This window comes from Glycine max, chromosome 2 (assembly GCF_000004515.6).
Source record: "Glycine max cultivar Williams 82 chromosome 2, Glycine_max_v4.0, whole genome shotgun sequence".
NCBI classification, from domain to species: Eukaryota; Viridiplantae; Streptophyta; class Magnoliopsida; order Fabales; family Fabaceae; genus Glycine; species Glycine max.
Window position 1 is genome coordinate 12,357,269 of NC_016089.4, and position 21,621 is coordinate 12,378,889.

The following is a 21,621-nucleotide window of genomic DNA, read 5'->3' on the forward strand; positions in this document are numbered from 1 at the left end:
CTTTAAATTATTAAATTTTATCTAATATTAAAATAATGAAAAATATATATTTTTAATCTCTTTCAAAGAGTTATAAGATTGACTTGATGATTGAAGAAAAAAGAAAAAGAGAAAAACTCATAGGTTCAAATTTCTTCTGCTAACGTTAACTAACAACTAACATTTACTGATTAAAAAATATTAAAGTTTAGTTTTAGTTTATCAAAAAAATTTGTTTGTTTTTTGTCCGTCTAATTTTGAAATGTACCACTTTTGATCCTTCAATTTGTATCTAAACTATTTTTGCCTCTCTATAATTAACTATCTAAATATTTTTTTAGGATAAAAAATGGAACATTTCTAAATTAGAGAGACAAAAAAAACCAATTAATACAAAAGTGGTGTATCAAACTGGTCATTTAGAAAACTTTTTAAATCTTTTTTGTTTTTAAATCTAAAATATTTTTAAGATAAATAAAAATACATAATTATGATATCTGATTTGAGTTATAATCAAAGCAGATTGGATCATGTCATTAGATTTACCATTAATATAATAAAAATGAAAAAAATAGTAAAGTGATTATGATAGTATGTAATTTTATACATTTAACTCAAACTATTTCTTAATTAATAGTCAAATGCAGTTTAAAAAAAAAAACCCACAGAGGACCAGCTTAGTGAGGGTGGGTGCTTGAGGGGATAGAATGCATATAATGTCATATGTTTGAATCTGAGTGTGATCATTACACACAAAAATTAGTGCAGTAAAAAACACTACTAGTCTAATATTAAACTTATTCCGAATTCATCTCTTACATTGATCATAGTAATAATTTATTAACAACCTTAAAATGAAAAAAAATGATAAAATTGTGTTAGGCTAAAAAGCTCAAACTCTAAAGGTTAAAAATATATAAAAAATTATAACATAGTAAATAATTAGGTGAATTGGATCAAATTGAATAATTTTTAAAACAGAAATTTTAAATCTAATTTTAACTCATCGAATTTGTAATTTTTCAATATGATTCAAGCCAATGATTCAAATCAATATGAATTTTTCAGCTTAGATTTATCGGAATTCACCAAATTATCAAATTGATCGGGATCCCTAGCCACTAATTATTATGACACCCTAACCAAACCTACACTTAACCAGATGAGGGAACAATAATGATTGTAAGTATACTTTTATTGTCACATACGAAACAAGTGGTATAAAAAAATGTTTGTATATGGCACGCATGAACGTGCGTGTGTAAAGCAAGAGAGAAACTTGGAGAAATAATGAAGTGGATACTCTTTAGGGTTTGAGTTGACGGGCTATGCAATTGGATGTTTGGGTGGTGCTGGTGCACTAGCTAATTAAGCACACAGCCAGCACCCACGCTTGCTTTGCTTTGCTCGTGAACAATTGGACCCACTCAGAAAACAAACATGATTTCATGTTACACTGATATTGTTATCCTTTGAAATGAGGCTTCTAGTTTTGGTTGGTGCTGCAATTGGGCATTGCAAGTGATGAATGGTTGGCACAGAAATGTGCAGCCGTTAAATCGAGTCCCCCTTCGTACCATGCACTCTCCGTTTCTTTTGTGGCACCCTCTTTTTTCTTCATATCCATATATATAGACCATTAGAAAGAGTGGGTTAGAGCATCTATACAAAAAAAAATGTGTTTGAAAAAAATGGTTCATTTGTCTCTTGGATTTTATTCAATGTTAGAAAAAATATTTTGCTTTTTTAATTTATTACAAATTCAGTTGGTTACCAATAAAGTATCATGTCGGGTGCATGTTGCCCGAATTATTATAAATTTCATGGGTTTTTTTTTGGATTGGCAAAAAAAAGTATGACTTACATGCATTTGATTATTTTGATGTTAAAATACTTGCATTTGTATGATAAAATTTAGATTTGTAACTTAGACGTGTGCTCTTATGTGATTTTTTTTTTGTATATTAGTGATAATGAAGTTTTAACTTAAAATTTCATATGCTCTAAAAAAATTAAAATATCATATAGAGTGTTTAAGTCTTCTGCTTCTAATTAAATTGACACTAAAGGGAAGTGGCGGACATATATGTATATGAAGGCAAGTAAATATATCCCCTGATTTTAATTAATAAATTAAAGTCACATATGTATCTATATTTTATCTTAAAATTTTGTATTTTATACCCCTAATTTTATGTTAATTTAAACCCTTAACTTATTTTAATGTTTGGATAAATAAAGTTAGTATCCTTTATTTTAATAAAATTATAAGTATTTATCTTAATATTTTATTTACACCTCTTATTTTTATATGCTCTTATTTTTATATGTATGAATTTATTACCTCTTTTCTCACTCTTTTATATTATTAGATTAGTTCTTAAAAAAAAAATAAATGGTCTCCATTGACCCGGATCCTAGATCCGCACTGATAAAGGGCATGTGAATTTCAGATTTTACCTTCTAAACGGTTGTGCTAGATGATGAGAATCAAAAGGTTAATTGCCAAGTGGTTTGCTCTAATTGATAGACATAAGTGTGCCTAAAAAAAAAAGTTAAGCCTTGGGATTTTGTATCACCTGAAGAAATTAGTAAAAAAAAATGATTGCAAAAAACGTTCCAAATTTTGTGATAGTTAAATATTTATTTATTCATTAAAAAGGTAATAAATAATAGGCTATTATAATTGGGAATATATATTAAAATTCGAGCACTGAAATGACAAAATTAAGGCGTACGTCGTCCTAGGTATGTGTCAATATGAAAATGTAGGAATCTAATGGTGCAAGATTTAAAAGATGATGACCAAGGACGTTACTTTTTTAACCTTTATTCTAGTAGCTTTGCTGCTTCCCCGGGACAATTGATCCTTTTAGCTAGGTACTTGATTGATAGGCGCATGCATGTTATATCATTGACAGGCAAATGCCTCTAGTCTTGACAGGTTTCAAATTTAGCTAGTTGGTAAGTTCATCATTTTCAAAATTTATGCTAGTTTGCGGTTATGAGAATAATACATTTACATTAAAATATGATACCAAGAATTTTATTCTCAATATAGCGATTCTGTTCGGCTTGAACATAAGAAAGTAAGTCAAATCCTAAAAAAAAAGAGGTTAAGTTTTTTGTTTTGGTATATTAGTGTTCTTTTCTTTCTTTTAGTGTATTTTTTTCAAAATTGTTTCTGTAACTATAAATTGGAAAACTTTCACTTTTACCGCAGGACATCAAATCCAGTTAAAATAATGTTAAATTGATGATATCCTCACGCCATACATCACCATGTGTCGGGTAAGTAAAAGTGTTACATCATCTGTATTACGATAGCGACAGGTTCACATCTTTGCTACAGTTGAAGGACTAAAAATAAATAAATAAATTTTACAGAGGTTAAAAAAATATAGATTAAAAGAAAAAAGTAACATAATAGCTGGTATGAGAAAAAATTAAGCCTTAATTATAAAGTATAAGTTAAATTAAAATTAATAAACATGCATTTTCTAAACCTTAAACATGATGTAGGGTGTAAATGCAGATGTATACCGTGACCTTTCAAGCTGAAGACTTCCAAACATGAAGAGAAAGCCAAAAGCCAAAAGATTGAAAAACTAAGCTAATAAATTAAAGAATCAAACCAAGGACTTACGTATACTTTGCAAATTCCTTATTCATTATCCAAGTCAATCTACATTGATCCATTTAGGGCTTTAAAATTGAATTAGGATCAACCATATTAAACAAGAATATTAAGTATTTTAATAAAAAAAACTTAGGAAACATAAAATTTCAATTTTTGGAAAAACTAAATTTGAAGACTTGAGTCTAAGATTTGAAGACTCAAGTCCCAACAACAAGACTCAAGTCCAAAATTTGGATAGAGTCCCATCAATAAATCCAAACTTTCACTTTTCAAACTCGAACTTTCATAGTGAAAACTCGTAAAGACTTGAGAGACTAAAGTCTTACAAGTTATATGGATGTGATTGTTTAAAAAATTCAAAGATGACATAGATTAGTTAAAAAATGCATACATTCAGGTTTTGTCTTAAGTTTTATAAAATTCTTAAAGGCTTTGCCACATTGCTTGCACTTAATAAAGGAGTTTTGAGTTTATGGCATGAAGTGTAACAAACAACCAAAATGTTTGAAGGACTCATAAGCATTGGTGATGATATTGGTGTTTTGGTTCATATGGTTACATTGGTAGTTCTTTGAGATTTTTGTATCATCCTTTGTTGTATTGCTACATTTTAAGTCAACAATTATCAAACCACTAGTTTTTGGATTTGTTATGTACAAAGATGTCAAAGGACTTGATAGTTATAATTTATAAAAAGGGCATGTTTTTGTTAAGGTATAACTGTTGTTCTTGATTGTTTGTTAAGTATTCTATTTATGATATTTAGATTTATGTTAAAATGACATAGATGAATGATAAATTCCTAGTAAAGTTGCATGGTTTGGTGTTTGAGAATCTGAATGAGACCATTATTTATTTACTTAACCTTGTATGTATAAACTTTAGTATAGCCACCACCTTGCTCTTGCCATACCACTATAGTATTTTTGGGGTCACTTACTTTGTGCTGCAACTTAAGATTGATAACTATGATTGAGCTAAATGGAAGTTTAGGCCACTCAACTTGGTTAAACTTTAATACTTTATATTCTTTTTTCACCATAAAGAGGTCCCCCTTCACTTAATTGTTTTAAGCCTTGTTTTGCTTTGCCAATGGGAGTTGTATTGGTTATTTGTATTTTAGCTATGAGGTTATTCAATTTTTGTAGCATGTTCCAACTGCTCTGCGACATGATTCAATGATTGTGTCGCTACAATATGGTAGAAAAATTAGTTCGTTTGCTTTTTCTACTTAATTATATCAATAAGCTAAAAGAAGCATGCCTATATAAGACACCTTTAGAGTTCTGATTCTTGAACTATCAAAAAAGTTTTCAATTCATTTTTTCTTATTATAACACTTATATTATTGTTTTCGAGCAATGTTGTCCAGATTTAGATATCGACATTAATGATGGTTATCTAAAAAATCGTTATAGAAAGTCCATATTCTACAATGATTTTGTGGAAAATCATCATTGATGTTGAGCTTTCTATGACAATTATCTGGGAACCATAATAGAAATTTCATTTTCTATGACGGTTTTGTGGAAAACCATCATTGATGTTGAACTTTTTATGACGATTTTATGGAAACTATCATAGAAAATGAAATTTTCTACGATGATTTTCCGGAAAAACCATCATAAAACTACATGTAAAAAGATTTTTTTTTTGTAATAATGTAACATATTCTATAACGATTTTAAAACTGTCGTCGAAAGTAGTCCATATTCAACAATGATGGATTCCATGAAGTTTAAAAACCATCATGGAAGGCCCTACGAAACCGTCATCAAAGACTTTATTTATAGTAGTGTAGTGGCTAGTTTAATTCAAACATCTCAAAGAGAATGGGTAATGGGGCAAACACAGTTTTTAGAGTGATATTCGGTTTGGGGGATAGAAGCTTGGCTTACCCATGACTCTATCAAGTAGTTGAAGACAAGCAATGTACTATTGTAGGAAAGGGACACATTTTTGTTAGGGTATATGCTTACTTCTCTATTATGTTTTTGCAATTTAGCAATATGTTCTACATTGGCTAGGGTTTTCATTTGTGCTTCCAAGAGAGATTAAACTTTTGTACATTGATTGGTTGATGCTTTGCTAGGAGAAAATATAGAAATATGCACTATGTAGTTTGGCACACCATTCGTTGGTGTCTTTGGAGACCTCACAACAGTATTATCTTTTGTAATGGTGCGAAGAATTTCTCAGGATTGTTAGCACAAGTAAAAATCTTATCATGGTAGTGACTATTATATAGTCGTATTTTACGTCCTAACACCTTTTTTTTATTCTTGGTGCATAGATCCTAGTCTAATTCATCTTTTGGTAATTTCTTTTTTGATAGACATTTTGGTACCTCTAGAGTTCGAGGTTGAGCATAGTGTACATCTTGTGTAACTCACTTATATATCTTTTCGATTGTGTGTGTGTGTGTGCGTGTGTGTGTGTGATATTTGCCTTAAAAAATAAAACATAATTTAGTATTAAGATACAAGTTTATGCTTCAACCATTAAAAAATGTCATCAATACTTATTTATTTTTATTAAATGATATTTTCATAGTTGAAAATTATGAGGAAATCAAAATACTATGTATTTAATATGAGTGGTACTATATTCAAATCCCTTAAAAAATGTATCATGTTTGAGTTTTATGGATGAAAAAACATGATTAAGAGAAAAGACTTCACTAAAGATGGTTGGTGAGTCATATTTTCTAACAAAGATTAGTCATTAACAAAATCAATAGGTATTTCGTATATATAACAAGTTGACTCCAAAAAAATATTTGATTTTGCAGTTATTGATTATTTGTGAAAAAAGGCATAACTAAAAAATCATCTATTTTTATTATTATTTTGCAAAATTATTTAACTTTCAAGATACTTTTTGAACTTTTTATTATTTAAAAATTAGTTAATGTTTATTTTTAGTAAAATTATATATTTAAATCTCAATTTTTAAAATAAATATTCAAAACTAAAATTTTACTTATGATAAAAGTTAAATTACTTTATCCAAATAAAGAATTTGAAAGGGATTTAATTTATTTCATCCAAGCAAAATATTTTGAAAACAAAAGAAATTGAAGATTTTAGTTCGGGATGGTTTTTCATTTTTAGTTTTGAAATTTTTAAAATCCAAAATCAATTTTTATTTTCAAATTTTTGTTTTGTTTTTATTTTTAAAAAAATTATTGCAAATTGAATATAGATAACATGAGATAGTTGTTGTATCTTATCTTGCTTCACTATGAAATAATTATGGTAGACTGCAATGACAGTGGTGGTAGTAAGTGTGGTGGGGGTGGGGGTTGTGGCGATGGGATGGTAAGTGACAACAACGACGATAGTGGAATGGTGGTAACAATAGTGGTAGTGATGGTAACGACAACAACAACGATGGAATGGTGATGGTGACAACAATGTCAATGGTGGTAGAATGGTAGTAGTGGGGTGACAACAATGTGGTGATGGTGGTGACAATAGTAATGATGGGGTGGAATAGTGGCGATGGAGGTGGAATGATGATAGTGGTGGTGGCAACAATGACAATGGTAGAAGTGATACTAGTGATAATAGTGGTAGCGACAACAATAATGACAATGTGGTGGTAGTGTGGGTGATAATGACAGTCTGAGTAATGGTGAAATGATGATGGTGATGAAATGGTAATGGTGATGAGAGTGTGTTTTTTAAAACTAAAAATCAAATTTATAATTTTTTTTTGTTTTGAAAATGAATGTAAAACTGTTTTGAAATTAAGTTAAAAATCATTTCATCTCAATTTTTATCGAACATATTTTGTTTTAAAAATTGTATTTGAAAATAAAAAATAAAAAATAAAAACTTGCAACCATCCCGAACATACATAGCCTTAAATTTTTATGCATTTCAAATTTCTTGAAATTATAAAATCTTTCATCCAAAATACTACCTTAGTAAATTATGTATATTTTAAATTTCTTGAAATTATAAAATCTTTCATCCAAAATACTACCTTAGTAAATTATGTATATTTTTTTCTTACTTTTTAAAAATAAACTTTTAAATTTGACCTAAATTGAAAGCATATATATTTCTTGTAATTTTAAAAATAAATACATAGTTGATACTGAGTCTATAACTTTGGAATTAGAAGGGGGACAAAGAATTCCGTACACCCGTAAGAATACGATTCAACCACATAAATTGGCCAAATGTGTAGACATCTTAATAGTGCCATCATGTTTTACTCCCACTTTTTCTTTCCTGATTTTTGTGCCCATGTAGAGATGAGCATTTGTAGGCCACCAATTTTCATGAAAATGGTGTGCACTGTATTTATCTAAACCTTAACACCCCCCATGCCTCAAAAGGACACAACCCATTTGAAAAAGGACAAGAGAGGTCAATAATGTACTCATACTCCTCATCTTATGCCATAGGTATTGTTCCAAGCTTTTGGGTTATTCATTTTCAAATAAGGTAAACTATGACCCCCATGAAGTACATTCAACATTTTATACAATATTAATTAGTATATCTTGTTTGCAGCTTTCTTTGATATTCTTAAATCAAACTTCATTTCATTTTTATATATAATTGTTTATGATTCGTTCACCATTTAAATAAGATTCATATATCCACATAGCTAAGAGAGTGCCACCTTGCAATATCCCAGGTTAAATGCTAGTTACTTGTCGTTCGATTATAGCTCTTTGAAGCTTTGGGAATGTAGAGTGGAAGGAATAAATGAAAATTCTTACCTAACTCTTTGGATTATTCTATTTTATTCTCTCTATATGTATACTTTAATTCATATATTTATCCTGTATCATAATAGACTTAGAGCTTACATTTACTAAATTAATGTTTTTTGTGATCATTATTCTTTCACAAAAAGGTGAGTTCTCACGTTGTTCAAGGATATATTCAGGATTTGACTATAAGATTAAGATTGAGAGAATCTCTTCATACTATAAACTTGCAAACAACTTTGATCTAACAAAACTGTTATTGTGGTGGACATCAATAGATTCTTGGAAATGCATTAATTTTTTTTTTCTGGAAATAGAAGGAACAAAGTTTCTTAACCAAGAAAGTTAGCCTTAACTAGAAGAAACAGTATATGATCAGATTTGTTTATTTGTTTCCCATTCTTAAAAAGTGGTGTCACGGGTTCAGAAAATAGCCCCTTAATTTACAATATATAATGGCAAAGCACTATGATATGCCCTTTACAAGGAATTTATAAAGTACAATGGACTTACAAAGGATCTTCCATATAAATTCCAACACATACTACTACCCTTTGAGAGATGGTTTATCAGGAATGTTCTTTAATTGTACTTCACCACTATCTGACTTTTTATTTTTCTTTTTATCATACCAACTATCTTGTACTTCACCCTTATCAGATTAGTTTAGAATGAAGGGAAACGTTTGATAGTGGAGAATCGCCTAATAAGTTCATATTGGTAAAATGCAGTAATATAACCACTCTCATCCAAGAAAATTAAGAAGAGCCTTGAGGAATAGGACATTTAAAGCATAAAACAATAACATTTGCGTTTGCAAGTTGCAGCCAAGCCTCTTACATTTGCCAAGACTTTTTGGATCTAATCTTTTGGGGCATATTATATTTTCATTATCATATCATGCAAGTGGACAACCATAAAGAGAGACAGATTAGAACAATAACTAAAACTGTTATCAAGAGCAAAATTTATTTAAGTTTAATGCTGATGCACTAAAGTGTAAATATAGTTTTTTTTTTCTCTATTTATAATATTGTGCAAATTAAAAAGTGGTTGCCACTTTTTGGTGCTTTGAACGAGATAGGATTAATAAGGTATTTTAGGCAACTTGAATGGAAGCATATAAAGTTGAGAAAGTACTATTTTAGAGAAGGGAATAGATATGGCAGCTCATGATATGTCGTGAACTCCAACAAGGTGTTGAGTGAACATGAAGCGATGAAGACCCTTATGAAATGTGATTGTTACTATAGTGTTCTTGAGACATCTGTAATATCATAAACTGCTTCTAATGAATGCCACTGGCCTCATGCACATAGTGCTATTCAGTTCTCATCCAATCAATTTGGAGAAAGCTTAACGTGAAGGATCAAAATTCAAAAGTGAGTTAGAAAAGTAAAAGCATACTGAACACAAGTCATTTAATTATATCAGTAATGGATTCCAAAAAGCTGTCATCAAAATTGTTTATAGCTTTTCATTTTAATCAGGATTGCACCAAGGTAACATAATTTAAGATCTCATTAGTTTTTCGATGATTATGACATGGTACTTTGTCCATGCTGTGCTGAACATGATAATAAGTACTCAAATAAACTAGTAAACAGAACCCAAAGGTGTGTGATCAAGTTCACACTCAGTCTTGAGTAATTATTTGGTTAATAGAAGGGTTTACATGATGAAATGGTTGGAATTTAGGTACAAGATGTTTATTTGCTTAAAAAATAAAAACTATTGCTCCAGCATAGTCCCTTCAATCCATATATGTTAGTGGCACATGAGTCATCATAATTATAATAATAATGACCATCAAATATCAATTCTTGCTCCTTTTAAACTGGCCTTCATTGCGTCATGTATCAAAAGGAATTATTGGTTGCAAGAGTTTTCAGTTTTCAAAATTGCTTCCGAAATTGGGTAGGGACCTCTAGAAAAGCTCCCCTGAAATTGACTTTGCCATCGTTTTTGTATGTGCTAAAAAAGATTTTAAATTGCCAATAACACTATATGATGCGGCTGCAATATTTTGATTATGATGACCACTACAAACACATCAAACAGTGATTACAAACATGGTTTTAAGAAACAGTTCACCGCAATTACGGCCGTAATATTTAGGTTTTTGACGTTTCTATGGCTACAATTGCAACTATATCAGTCGCATTTGTCCACAATTTTTCTACTCGTTTAAGGATCACGACAAAACTGAAACCACAACTGTGAGTACAATTTAACACCTTGATTATAGATTATATTGGTAATAGTTGACTCACATCTCACTAACTATGGTGCTGGTAATTGTACATAATCTTTCCCTATAAAGAGTCTGTTTCCGGAATCGAATTCATGATCATTTAATTACCAGGACAGAACTTTACCATGTGCAGGACTCGCCCTCTATAGTTGACTCACATTAATGGCCAATAATCGCATTTGCAATTTAAAACAATGCTATTTTTACTTGTCTTAGCCATTATATAAAATTTAACCACCATTCTCTTTTATTTATCAAATGTTGTATCCCTTGACAGAAGTCTCTAAGTCATAAATTTCCATTACACCATAATAGCAACGAATAATATGAACATATATAGAGCCATAGATAATATATAGACTGCATAAAAGTAATACTAATACACATAACCATAACCCAACAACTTTATGACATGGACTAAGGACAGCCACTTATATAATAAAAAGTGGTCTTCCCCTGGATGTATAAGTCATACCACATGCATACATTAGTAGGAGCACTTCCTAATTATTGTTAATTTCTGCTCATGTAAGCCCTAGGACCATGACTCTTTGCCCAAACTGGCCCCACTTTTCTAGCCATAATCTTCTATAAATTCACCCCAATTCTCACACAACCTTCCCCAGTTCCAATATCATCTCAGATTCTCAACATACCTTGCAACCAGACCCTTGAACCATTTTGAAAATTTGTTCCAAAATTCTAACCATGGTTCCTAGTGAGATCAGAGGAGTTCACTATCTAGCACCTGAAAATCCATTCCTAGTTCCACCAAACTTTAGCCTTCTGCAAAATGACATCCCTAACCTTCATCTTAACACCCTCCTAAGAAATTTTCCAAACTGCCACTACCCTCCTTCAGGCCATGAATTTGTTGTTCCTCCCTCCTCATGCCTCAGCAACAACTCAACCTCTGATGAAGCTGATGAAATCCAGTTCAACATCATTGACGAAAGGAAGCACCGGAGAATGATATCGAATCGAGAATCCGCCCGCAGATCAAGGATGAGGAAGCAGAAACACCTGGATGAGCTATGGTCACAGGTTGTTAGGCTCAGAACTGAAAACCACAGCCTTATTGACAAACTCAACCATGTGTCTGAGTCACATGACAGAGTCCTCCAAGAGAATGCACGCCTCAAGGAAGAAGCTTCGGATCTTCGCCAAATGCTAGCAGACATGCAAATTGGAACCTCTTTTGCTTGCACCATGGAAGATTTGGAGGACCTTCCATGCAACACTTCTCAACTACTCAAACCTGATCCCTTAAACGAATCAATCACTCCTGCAGACATGATTCATGAATGAGGCTATATTCTCCACTATACACACACAAACATATTAATTAGTAATTACTCATATATATATATATATATATATGCCCCTTCTTCTTACTTTAGATTTCTATGATCTTTTGTGCCTCCATTGGAGATGTATGAGTTTAGAACCATATCATATATATATCAATTATCAAATAATTAACAGCTTTACATGCTCCTTACTGGGAATCATTATAATAATTTTATAATATATATATATATATATATATATATATATATATATATATATATATATATAAACAAATTTACGTACATAGAACAGAAGAATTGAACAGTTACTTGTCTACCATATCGCCGCGTCCTTATCCTTGTTGATGATGAAGCAGTGTACCTAGCCAGATTATGATATTCTTATTTCTCTGTACCCATCTTATAAAATTAACCAAATAAAATGGTGCCTATATCATTTTCACACCAAACAAAACCCCCACAACGAAAAATGGAACAGTTATTATAGATAAATAAACCAACCAAAGGCCAATAGATTATAAAAGAAAAAAAAAACTCTTGGGAATAAAAAATTTCATCTTTACTTTAAGAAGTAGCTACTATTGCTAACTATATAGACTTTGTCTTTTGTAGGACCACGAGGGGGTAAGAAGAAGAGGTGAGGAGTGAGCTATGCACGTGCAAAAGTAAAACAAGGTATCATAAATCTGAAAGAACACCGAAAAGGGTGTGTGTCCATTGTTTGCCCAGAGAATAACAGGGTCCATTCCAATACGACAAATGGTGGTGGAGGTGCTGGTGGTAGTGGATCATCACACACATTACTACCACAAGAAGCAAAACATATAATCAAAAGGGTGTCCACTAAAAACACAAAAAACAAACTATTCTGAGGTTTTTGGCAGAGTGAGGCCTTCTTTAAATTTCTTCTTGTGTCACTAGTAATAATGTGGATTATGTGACCAAGTGGAGCCCATGCTTCAGGTGTTGCTTCAAATAGTACTTTTAACAAAGAGACAAGGGAGTGCATGCATCATCATCAAGGGTCTATTCTATCTTCACAAAATTGTCAAATTGTGTCTTTCCTTTTGCAGGAGTGTGTGATCTAATCTGAACACTACTCTCTAACACATGAAGACAGGTTCTGCATAAGGTTGGGGATTTGCTTTGCTTATCTTAGAATTTTGGCAAAATTAAACCAGACATGGGACAAACTTGGATTGAGTGCATGTTTGAATTAAAATTAAAATAGTTATCCGCATATTTCAATTCAAATTCAATGGATAAAAAAAAAATTTAAGTAAACGTAAAAGTCATGATCTTTTAACAAAATTACTTTTGTCACAAAATATTTTTTGACCTGAAATTCAAACATGGACGGAAAGAGATACAGAGAGGCCTGTGGCACCATCATGATTGTATTGTTGGCATGAGAATCTTGATAGCAATATATACAAATCGTGCAGCTTTTGACAATCGTCAAATCAGGGTCACGTTGTTGTTGTTAAAATGCTTGCCAATTTTTTTTTTTCAAGGAAAGTCAAAGCCCAAAACCTTCAAGAAAGTTGTGATACCGATTGCCACACCATATTATTTCTATGAACTGAGTTTTTTATGGTTATATTGTATATAGAGGAGAGGCGTGTTTAATTTGACCTGAAAAGAGTTAATTTCATCAGTATATAGGTTGTTTTATTTAATTTTAACGGCATTAACTATCTATTTTAATATGATAATTATTAAATTTCTCTCACGCTCTCATCTCTATCACTTATAGTCTTATAGGTTTAGAAGATATGTTAAATATGCAACTTATCAGCATTGAAGGAAGAGTTAGTTGGAAATCAATCCAAGTGAATATATAATCCACTGAGTGGGCCTAGTGTAAGGAATTTAGGTAGTTTGTATAAAATTTTAAGTTTAAATTTCATTGCTTTCATTATATAAAAAATATATTTAGTTACACATTTAACAGCTCATCTTTTACGTTTTGGCAGATTCTACCACTCATTTGTTTTGTTAATCAGCTCATGGAATTTTTGCACATTTTACTCTAATATTAAATATTTATTAAACTTTTAAAAGTGAATTATATAGGAAAGAAAAATGTAAACCAAACTCTTTTTAAGATTCTCTTTATAATAAGTTTATTGAAAATCAGTTTTTTTATGTCTTGTTTCTCATTTAATGATTCTTTCTTTTGATTTATGTTAAATGAGAAATAAAATCTCCTAAAATTAATAATTTTTAATAAATTCTAATGGAGTATTTGAGATAAGATGTCAGTAAGAGTATTACTAACATTTCTCATTCTAAATTATGTGCTTTGTCATAGTCTCGCGAACACATAAACACACCATTTAAAATTTAATGAACATTTAATATTAGAGTAAATCAGAATTTTATAAGAGTTTCAATCTTATTATTTTCCTTACCATCGCTGACAAAAGAAAGAATCATCCTCAATTTATTTTTTTGTCATGGATAAAAAATCTTACACCACTATGTCACAACCTTTTGCCTTAAATCATCCCTAAATTTAATTCAACGTGAGAAAAAATAATAACTTTGATAATATCAGTCCCTTCAATATAAACCTCAACCAATCAATATCCCACATTTTATTCTCACCCTCAATATAACTATTACCAAGTCTTTGGGTACAGGGAACATGACTGATACTTATCCAAATACTCAAATTAAGTATCCAAATTTGTTTCTTAAAAAGTGTTTTTATGTGCCCTTGAGTATTCAAATTTCAATGCATATTGAATACAGGAACGGACATATTCGATAGTCGATACGTTTACATACGTATACGACATCACTTTAGGAATAATTTTTGCATTAGGGTTTGACAATTCTACTATTATGAATGTTATAAGTGTAGGACTGATGGGCTATTTCATATTCATGACAATTCTATTTGTTAATAATTTTCAAATTACTTGGTAGTGTCAATGAAATTGAGTCTTTACTTTTTTAATTTTTAATCTTTTATAATATTTTTTTTTTGATCCTTATAAAATTATTAATTTTAAAATGGTTTTTGTAAAATTTCTTTTTTCTATTTTGGTCCTTGTTATTTTATTATAGTTCTTGTGAAATGCTAATATTTTCATTTTGTCTGTAGCTATATTAATATTTTGTTCATTCAATTTAGTTCCTTTAAAAAAATGATAAGAAGTAAAAGAAAATTAGTTATATATTATAAGGATAAGAATGAAAATTAAATATTTTGTGAGAATTAAAATAAAATTTCAAATACTAAAATAAAAAAACTTACAAAGATTATTTAAAAAATAATGTTATAAGAACATAAATAGAAAACATGATATATTACATAGACTAAACATATATTTAAACGTTTCCAATGTTATGAAGTTGTCGATCAACCCTTCTCCGGATGCCTGCATCTGAACAGAACTTACAACTGATGTTCTTCTGACTTTCTGTGAGCTATGCCAGAATTACCTAGAAGGCCCAAGTAGAACCCAAAGACTTATAAAAACAATTAAACAGAACAATACACGATAAATTTTAAATGCTTAAATTTTATTTACGGAAAAGAATCAGATAGCCATTCATATAATTAAAATTTAAACACATGGATCCAATTTCATATTACTCTCAAGAGGACTCAGGCTTGAGTCATACTTGATAGTGACTTGGATGCACTTTTTTTTTGTATGTATTCTATTTGCAATTGTCTTCACTTCTTTCTCATTACTCTCTCCAAAATTCTTATTTCTTCCATTGCTAATTTTATCTATCACTCTAATTAGACACTTTTTCAATAAAATCTTGTTAGGTAAAAACTTATCTCATAAATTTGAGTATCATACATGTTAAAATGACATAAAAAAATTATTTCGATTAGCTCCATCAAAAAGCTTACTAAAAATAAGCTAAAAATTGGGTTAGGGTAAGAGATTTTGAACTTTCAAGGAGTTTGAAATATATAAGAATTTAATTACTTTAATTAAATTTCTTTCACTTTTTAAATACTTCATTTGGATAAAATAATTTAAATTTATTGTGTTTTAATTTTTATTTTTTTGCATAATAAAGTGATTTAACTTTCAATATATGCGAATTTTTATTTTTTGTGTTTGAATTTCCTTCATTTTAGGTATTATTTACTTGCAATTGTTCCATTTTACTGGGGGGGGGGGGGGGGGGGGGTCCCCCAAAAAAACCCCCCCATTTTGAAATTTTTTTGGATTTGAAAAACAAACAAATCATTTTGAAAAATATTGAATTTTCCCCCCCAAAATCTCCCCCCCCAACAAAAAAAGCTTGGCCCCAAACCTTTTTGTGGGAACAAAAAAGTTCCCCCAAATTTTTCTAACTATATTAAAAAAAAATTGGACCGGGAAAAAAAAAGGGGTCCATTACTTCATTGGGATAAAATAATTTAAATTTATGGGGTTTTAATTTTTATTTTTTTGCATAAATAAAGGTGAATTAACTTTCCAATATATGCGAATTTTTATTTTTGGGGTTGGAATTTCCTTCATTTTAGGTATTATTTACTTGCAATTGTTCCATTTTACTGGGGGGGGGGGGGGGGGGGGTCTCCTATAAAATCCCCATCATTTTGAAATTTCTTTGGATTTGATATACAAACAAATCATTTTGATATATATTGAATTTCTCTCTCAAAATTCTCTCATCCAAACAAGAAATGCTTGTCACGAATCATTTTTGTAGGATCAAACAAGTTCTCCAAAATTCTTCTAACTATATCAACAAAATATTGGACACGGATAAAAAAAAGGATTCAATTCTATGACTATGGATCATAGGGAAGATTATATGGATGCCTCTTGAGCCAAATTAGCAAACTAAACAATAGTATTTTTTTTTTTTTCATAATGATATATATCAGACTTGAATATAATTGTTTTCAATGAAAAGTATTTGCAGTCTATTGAGAGAAAAAAAAAACATTTCTTTTGAAGAGTAAAAGCAACTCACTTCAATCTTAAAAAAAGCTTTATGAGTGTAAAAGCCAATAACATGAAAGAAATGGAATTTGTACAGAATAATTAATTAATTAACACTTTACTCTGAACATTGACTTTAGAGTTTAGACATGACTAGGCTTTTTAGTTGCATTGAAATTCCACACACGATTCAACCCAAGCCCATTTGTCAAAGTAATACCAACAAATTTGTCAAAGTTAATTCAGTAGTGTTATCTCAACTACATGCCCCTTGTTGGATAAAATGGTCTGTGTCAAAATTTGTCGGCCTCATTTTTACGCATTCTCTATTCTCCACTTCTCCTCATTTTGGTTTTGGACTTCTCCAAAACTACCCCAACTTTTCATTTGCTTTTTTGTAAACAGAAGCACCAATTATACTTGTTTTTGCAACCGTTGTTAGAAATAGAATTCAAAATGGTTTCCTGTAACACTTAAAGGCATGTACTTGTGACGATTTTTTCATCCATGCCAACTATCACTTAAAAAGATGTTGTGAGAGTATTTTAATATTTTTTTTATATACCATTCTCGAGTTTATTATGTCTTACTGTAAATCATGATAATCACTTTCTTGGAGATCAAAAGCATTTTTCATTCCTTAGCTACTATGCCAAGATCGATATTGCCAATGCTAAAAGGTAAGATTTAAAGTTTAAATCCTCATTTTTTTATAATTACCTAATTTGGACATTTGACTCTCCGGTAATAGGATATAAGGTATTTTCATAAGTTTTAATCTTTTAGGTTAAATATAAAATTAATTTTCAATCTAAAATTTAATCACATTTAAAACTCGTTATCCTCCTCAAGATTATATTTTGCCATAATCAAACTCAAATCGTTTCATATAAATTTAGTGCGTTGTGAACTACACCCGTTATATTTTAAATCCTCATGTTGTCTATTATGTTAGAGAGAATATATATATACAATTAACATATGGATCCTGATTGATGAAAAATGTATTTTTCTCTGTTCAAAGTTACAAGACAACATATATGGCAATATCTAAATTGATAACCCTAACAGGTAATATTTAAATTATCTTATAACACAATACTTAGAGAATATAATTAGTAGATCATAGTTTGTAAAAATTGTCTTTCTCTTATGAACGTAAATCATACTATTTGTACTAAAAAAATCATACTATTTGTTACTCTACTTTCAGTAACCATTTTCAATCTAGGAACAAAATGCTCTTTGAAAAGTACATCCACCAGTACTCCTTGAGCTACAATATGAACTATGAAATCTGAATTACAAAAGAGTTCTTAAGGATATCCATTGTGCCGTTAAAATATACGGCTAGATGGAAAGATATTTTTTTTATAGAGTAACAAACAAATTACATAACTTAAAATTCAACTCAAAATTTTAAGATATTAAATTTATAAATATTTCTCACTTATATATTACTTAAAACATTCGTTCTCATTTAATGTGAGACTTTTTACTCATACTTATAAGAATATATCTTAAAATCTTTGATTTTTTCCAATGTTCAAGTTATAAAAGGATTTAATTAGAAGATATAAGATTAACTTAATAATAAAGAATAAAGAAAAAAAGAGATAAATTAAATCATGAATTTGAGTCTTCTCACTAACAAAAATTAACAAACAAACAACTAACATTTATCAATAAAAATAAAATAAAGGGTCCAATTTTCTAATCAAGACTCAAGAGTTGTGGGTTGGTAGCAGTATCTCTTATGATCAATTTGTCGGCCTTATCAAAAAGTAAAGCAAACATCAGGCGGAAAAATAGATAGAATTACATATTTTTCACATTGTTGCCAATTCTAGTATTCTAAAGAATTACACTTCTCGCAGCACAATATAATCCTCAATAAACAGTATGAAGAGCAAAAACAGAAGCAAGAAATAGCACAATCAAGGCCCATTATTAATGTCTTGTGTGTAAACATAATCCGTATGAGCAACCATTGTTGTTTTAACCACACACTCAGTCCTGTCTAGTCCCTTGCAAGCACCACCATCATCATTGAACCGTGTCTTTTCCTACATAGTACAAGAAAATTCACAAAAAAAAGGTTAAGTACAGTTTGAAAACAAACATAAACATAACATGTAACTGAACAAAATATTTTAAGAACCCACTTCGGGTATGTTTTGATTTTTGGTGGGAGGGTTCAAAAGTTGTTTGAGAGTAAAATCAGTATGAAATCTTGTTTGATTACGTATCCCTCAAAAAATATATTTGAAAGTAAAATTTTGTCGGCAAATCTAGTTTTAGAGACTTGGAATACTTTAGCAAACTATAATCTAAACATGTACTTACAAGTGACATTGTTGTTACATGGGAAGAAGAAACTGGTCTATGTGGAACAACATCTGGACTATTGGTGTTGATCATGAACAAGGACCTGCCCTCAACAACCGTGAAAAGAAGAACATAAATAACATAGAATACTACTATTGTGATGCACCTTGCCATATGGTTAACTTAACTCTTGGGAACATATAACTTTGGCACAAATAGAGTGTGAAGGGAAATATAAATGGAATAGTAGTAGTGGGAGTGTGAAGTTCCAAGAATGAGCATTGAAATCAGGCAACATACCACAAAAAGTCAAAGAAAATTCAATGCTCCCATTAATTTAGAGGTAAATGCTTCCTGTCTTTCTAGGGAATACCAATTATTTAAATTGAGAGACATTACATTGAGAAGTGGGAAGTGAGAACCGTTTTGCTCCTTCCTTTGTTGGCTATTCTTTATGTTTTTGTCACCAGAGAGGCAAGCTGTTCTTGCAAGTCTAGTGTACGATAAATTAACACTATTAGAGATAAATAATTAGTTTAGTTGGTTATAAGTTAGTTACAAATTAGTTATAAGTTTAATTATATAAGACTGAATGTATTCATGTAAAATTTGATTTGTTCTTTTGAGCATTATTCAAGTTTCTTTTTTCTCTTCTTTCCATCTCTCTACCTTGAACTTTATCATGGTATTAGAGCAATATCACCCATCACCCATACTCTTAGAGATGACGTCTTCATATCTTAATTTCATTAGTGTTGCACAAGGTTTTGTGAAGATAAAGGATGTCGGTGGAAAGCGGAAGAGGAACCAGAACAATTTCAATTTGCATGGCTAGAGTAAGTTTTTCCATGTCTAGCACTATCCAGTTTTTGCCAACAAGGTGTTTGATTAAACGCTTTTGAAGATTTTGGCTTATTGTTTCAGCCTTTTAGGTTTGTTTTGATGACTTTAGTTTCTGCCATGTGTGGTGGTTAAACATTGTTTATTTGTTAGCTTCTATCATGAGTGGTTAAGCCTTGATTATTGTTAGTTCACAAAGTGTTTGTGAAAAGTTTTCATAGAAGATAAATTTTGTGATTCTTCTATTTTGTTGATATAAGCTTCTGTCCTTGGTGATTAAGCATTGCTTAAGCTTTTGTCATGGATGGTTAAGCATTGAAATGTTGTTTTGCTTTTGCTCTTGATGGTTAAACCTCGTTGCTTCTGTCAAGTGGTTAAACTTTGAGGTATAGTTTCTGCTTGGTGATTAAGCTTTGATAATTTCATGGATTAATGATTTGAGCTTCTATCAAAAGATCTTGTTGTTGATTTCGCTTGATGGTTAAGCTTTGATGCTTGCTTTGGACTCTTGGAAGAAGATTGAGAAAGTCGAAGTTGATCGAAGATTTCTAGAAGTTTCTATTTTTGGCCAATGTATTTCCGACATGTTTAGCTATATTTCAAGTTTTCAAATTTTTTTCATTTCCTTTGTTGTTGATGTATTGTCTTCTCCAAGCTAGAAGTGTTTTCAACACCTTCCAGCTTGCAGCGATATTAGAGATAAAAATTAGTTTAGTTGGTTACAAGTTAGTTATTAGTTTAATTTAGTTAGTTACAAATTAGTTTAGTTACTTACAAATTAGTTACAAATTTAGCTATATAAGACTCAATGTATTCATGTAAAAATTGATTTGCTCATCATTATCCAAAATAATATTCAAATTTTTCTTTTCTCTTCTTTCCATCTCTCTACCTTGAACTTACATGTGGTAGACACTTGTGGATGTTGGATCTTCTAATCCTTTACTTTGCCCAAAGTCATCTTAAAAAATTTATAATTCACATAATAGTTTAATCTATGTTAAGTGCTTTTCTTTTTGTTTACTGCTTTGATAGATAAGTTTATTAGAATTACAAATATTTTTTTATAGTATTATTAGATTAATATTTTTAGAGTTTAATATGACTATAGGGATAAGTGACAATGTAAAATATAATTTTATATTATAAATTACTGTTAATATAATTTTTAAAGTAGTTATTATAAAAATCAATAAATTTATCTTACAATATATTGTAATTGAATAATACTATGAATGTATAATTATTTTTCTCATAATTTTAATAAACATTACTTATACACAATACTCAAACTTAAAAGTTTTGAAAAACTAAAAATAACCTATCTCAGTTCTTACATATATATAATACCCTTTTAATTACTTCATTCATCTAAAAAAATCGTTTTAATTAATTCACGACTTTTAAGAAAATTAATTACTTTAGTCAGTGAAAGGAAAAAATAATTTTCAAAAATGTTTTATAAAAGGGAGAGAACGTATAATTCACAAGAACTATAATTTTGGTTTATTTAATTAGTAAAATTAAAATTGTTAAAAAAATATTGGAATTCATTGACTTAGTCTTTTTACATAATTATTTTTCACCTAATAAACTAATACGCGGAGAGAGAA

General features: G+C 30.0%; 2 protein-coding genes across 2 annotated transcripts; one reads left to right on the forward strand and one right to left on the reverse strand.

Annotated features, from left to right (window-relative positions):
- The first annotated feature begins 10,859 nt into the window (after positions 1 to 10,859).
- On the forward strand, positions 10,860 to 12,104 carry LOC100778078 (basic leucine zipper 43). Its single transcript, XM_003518761.5, has one exon. The coding sequence runs from the start codon at positions 11,311 to 11,313 to the stop codon at positions 11,908 to 11,910; it is 600 nt and encodes a 199-aa protein (XP_003518809.1). The 5' UTR covers positions 10,860 to 11,310; the 3' UTR covers positions 11,911 to 12,104.
- Positions 12,105 to 18,649: 6,545 nt separating this feature from the next.
- On the reverse strand, positions 18,650 to 19,379 carry PSK-GAMMA1 (phytosulfokine-gamma1). The gene is made up of 2 exons (XM_006574921.4): positions 19,187 to 19,379; positions 18,650 to 18,906 (listed from the first exon to the last, which is right to left on the reverse strand). Exons 1-2 carry the CDS (start codon positions 19,340 to 19,342, stop codon positions 18,778 to 18,780), a joined length of 285 nt encoding a protein of 94 aa, XP_006574984.1. The 5' UTR covers positions 19,343 to 19,379; the 3' UTR covers positions 18,650 to 18,777.
- Between the last annotated feature and the right edge of the window lie 2,242 nt (positions 19,380 to 21,621).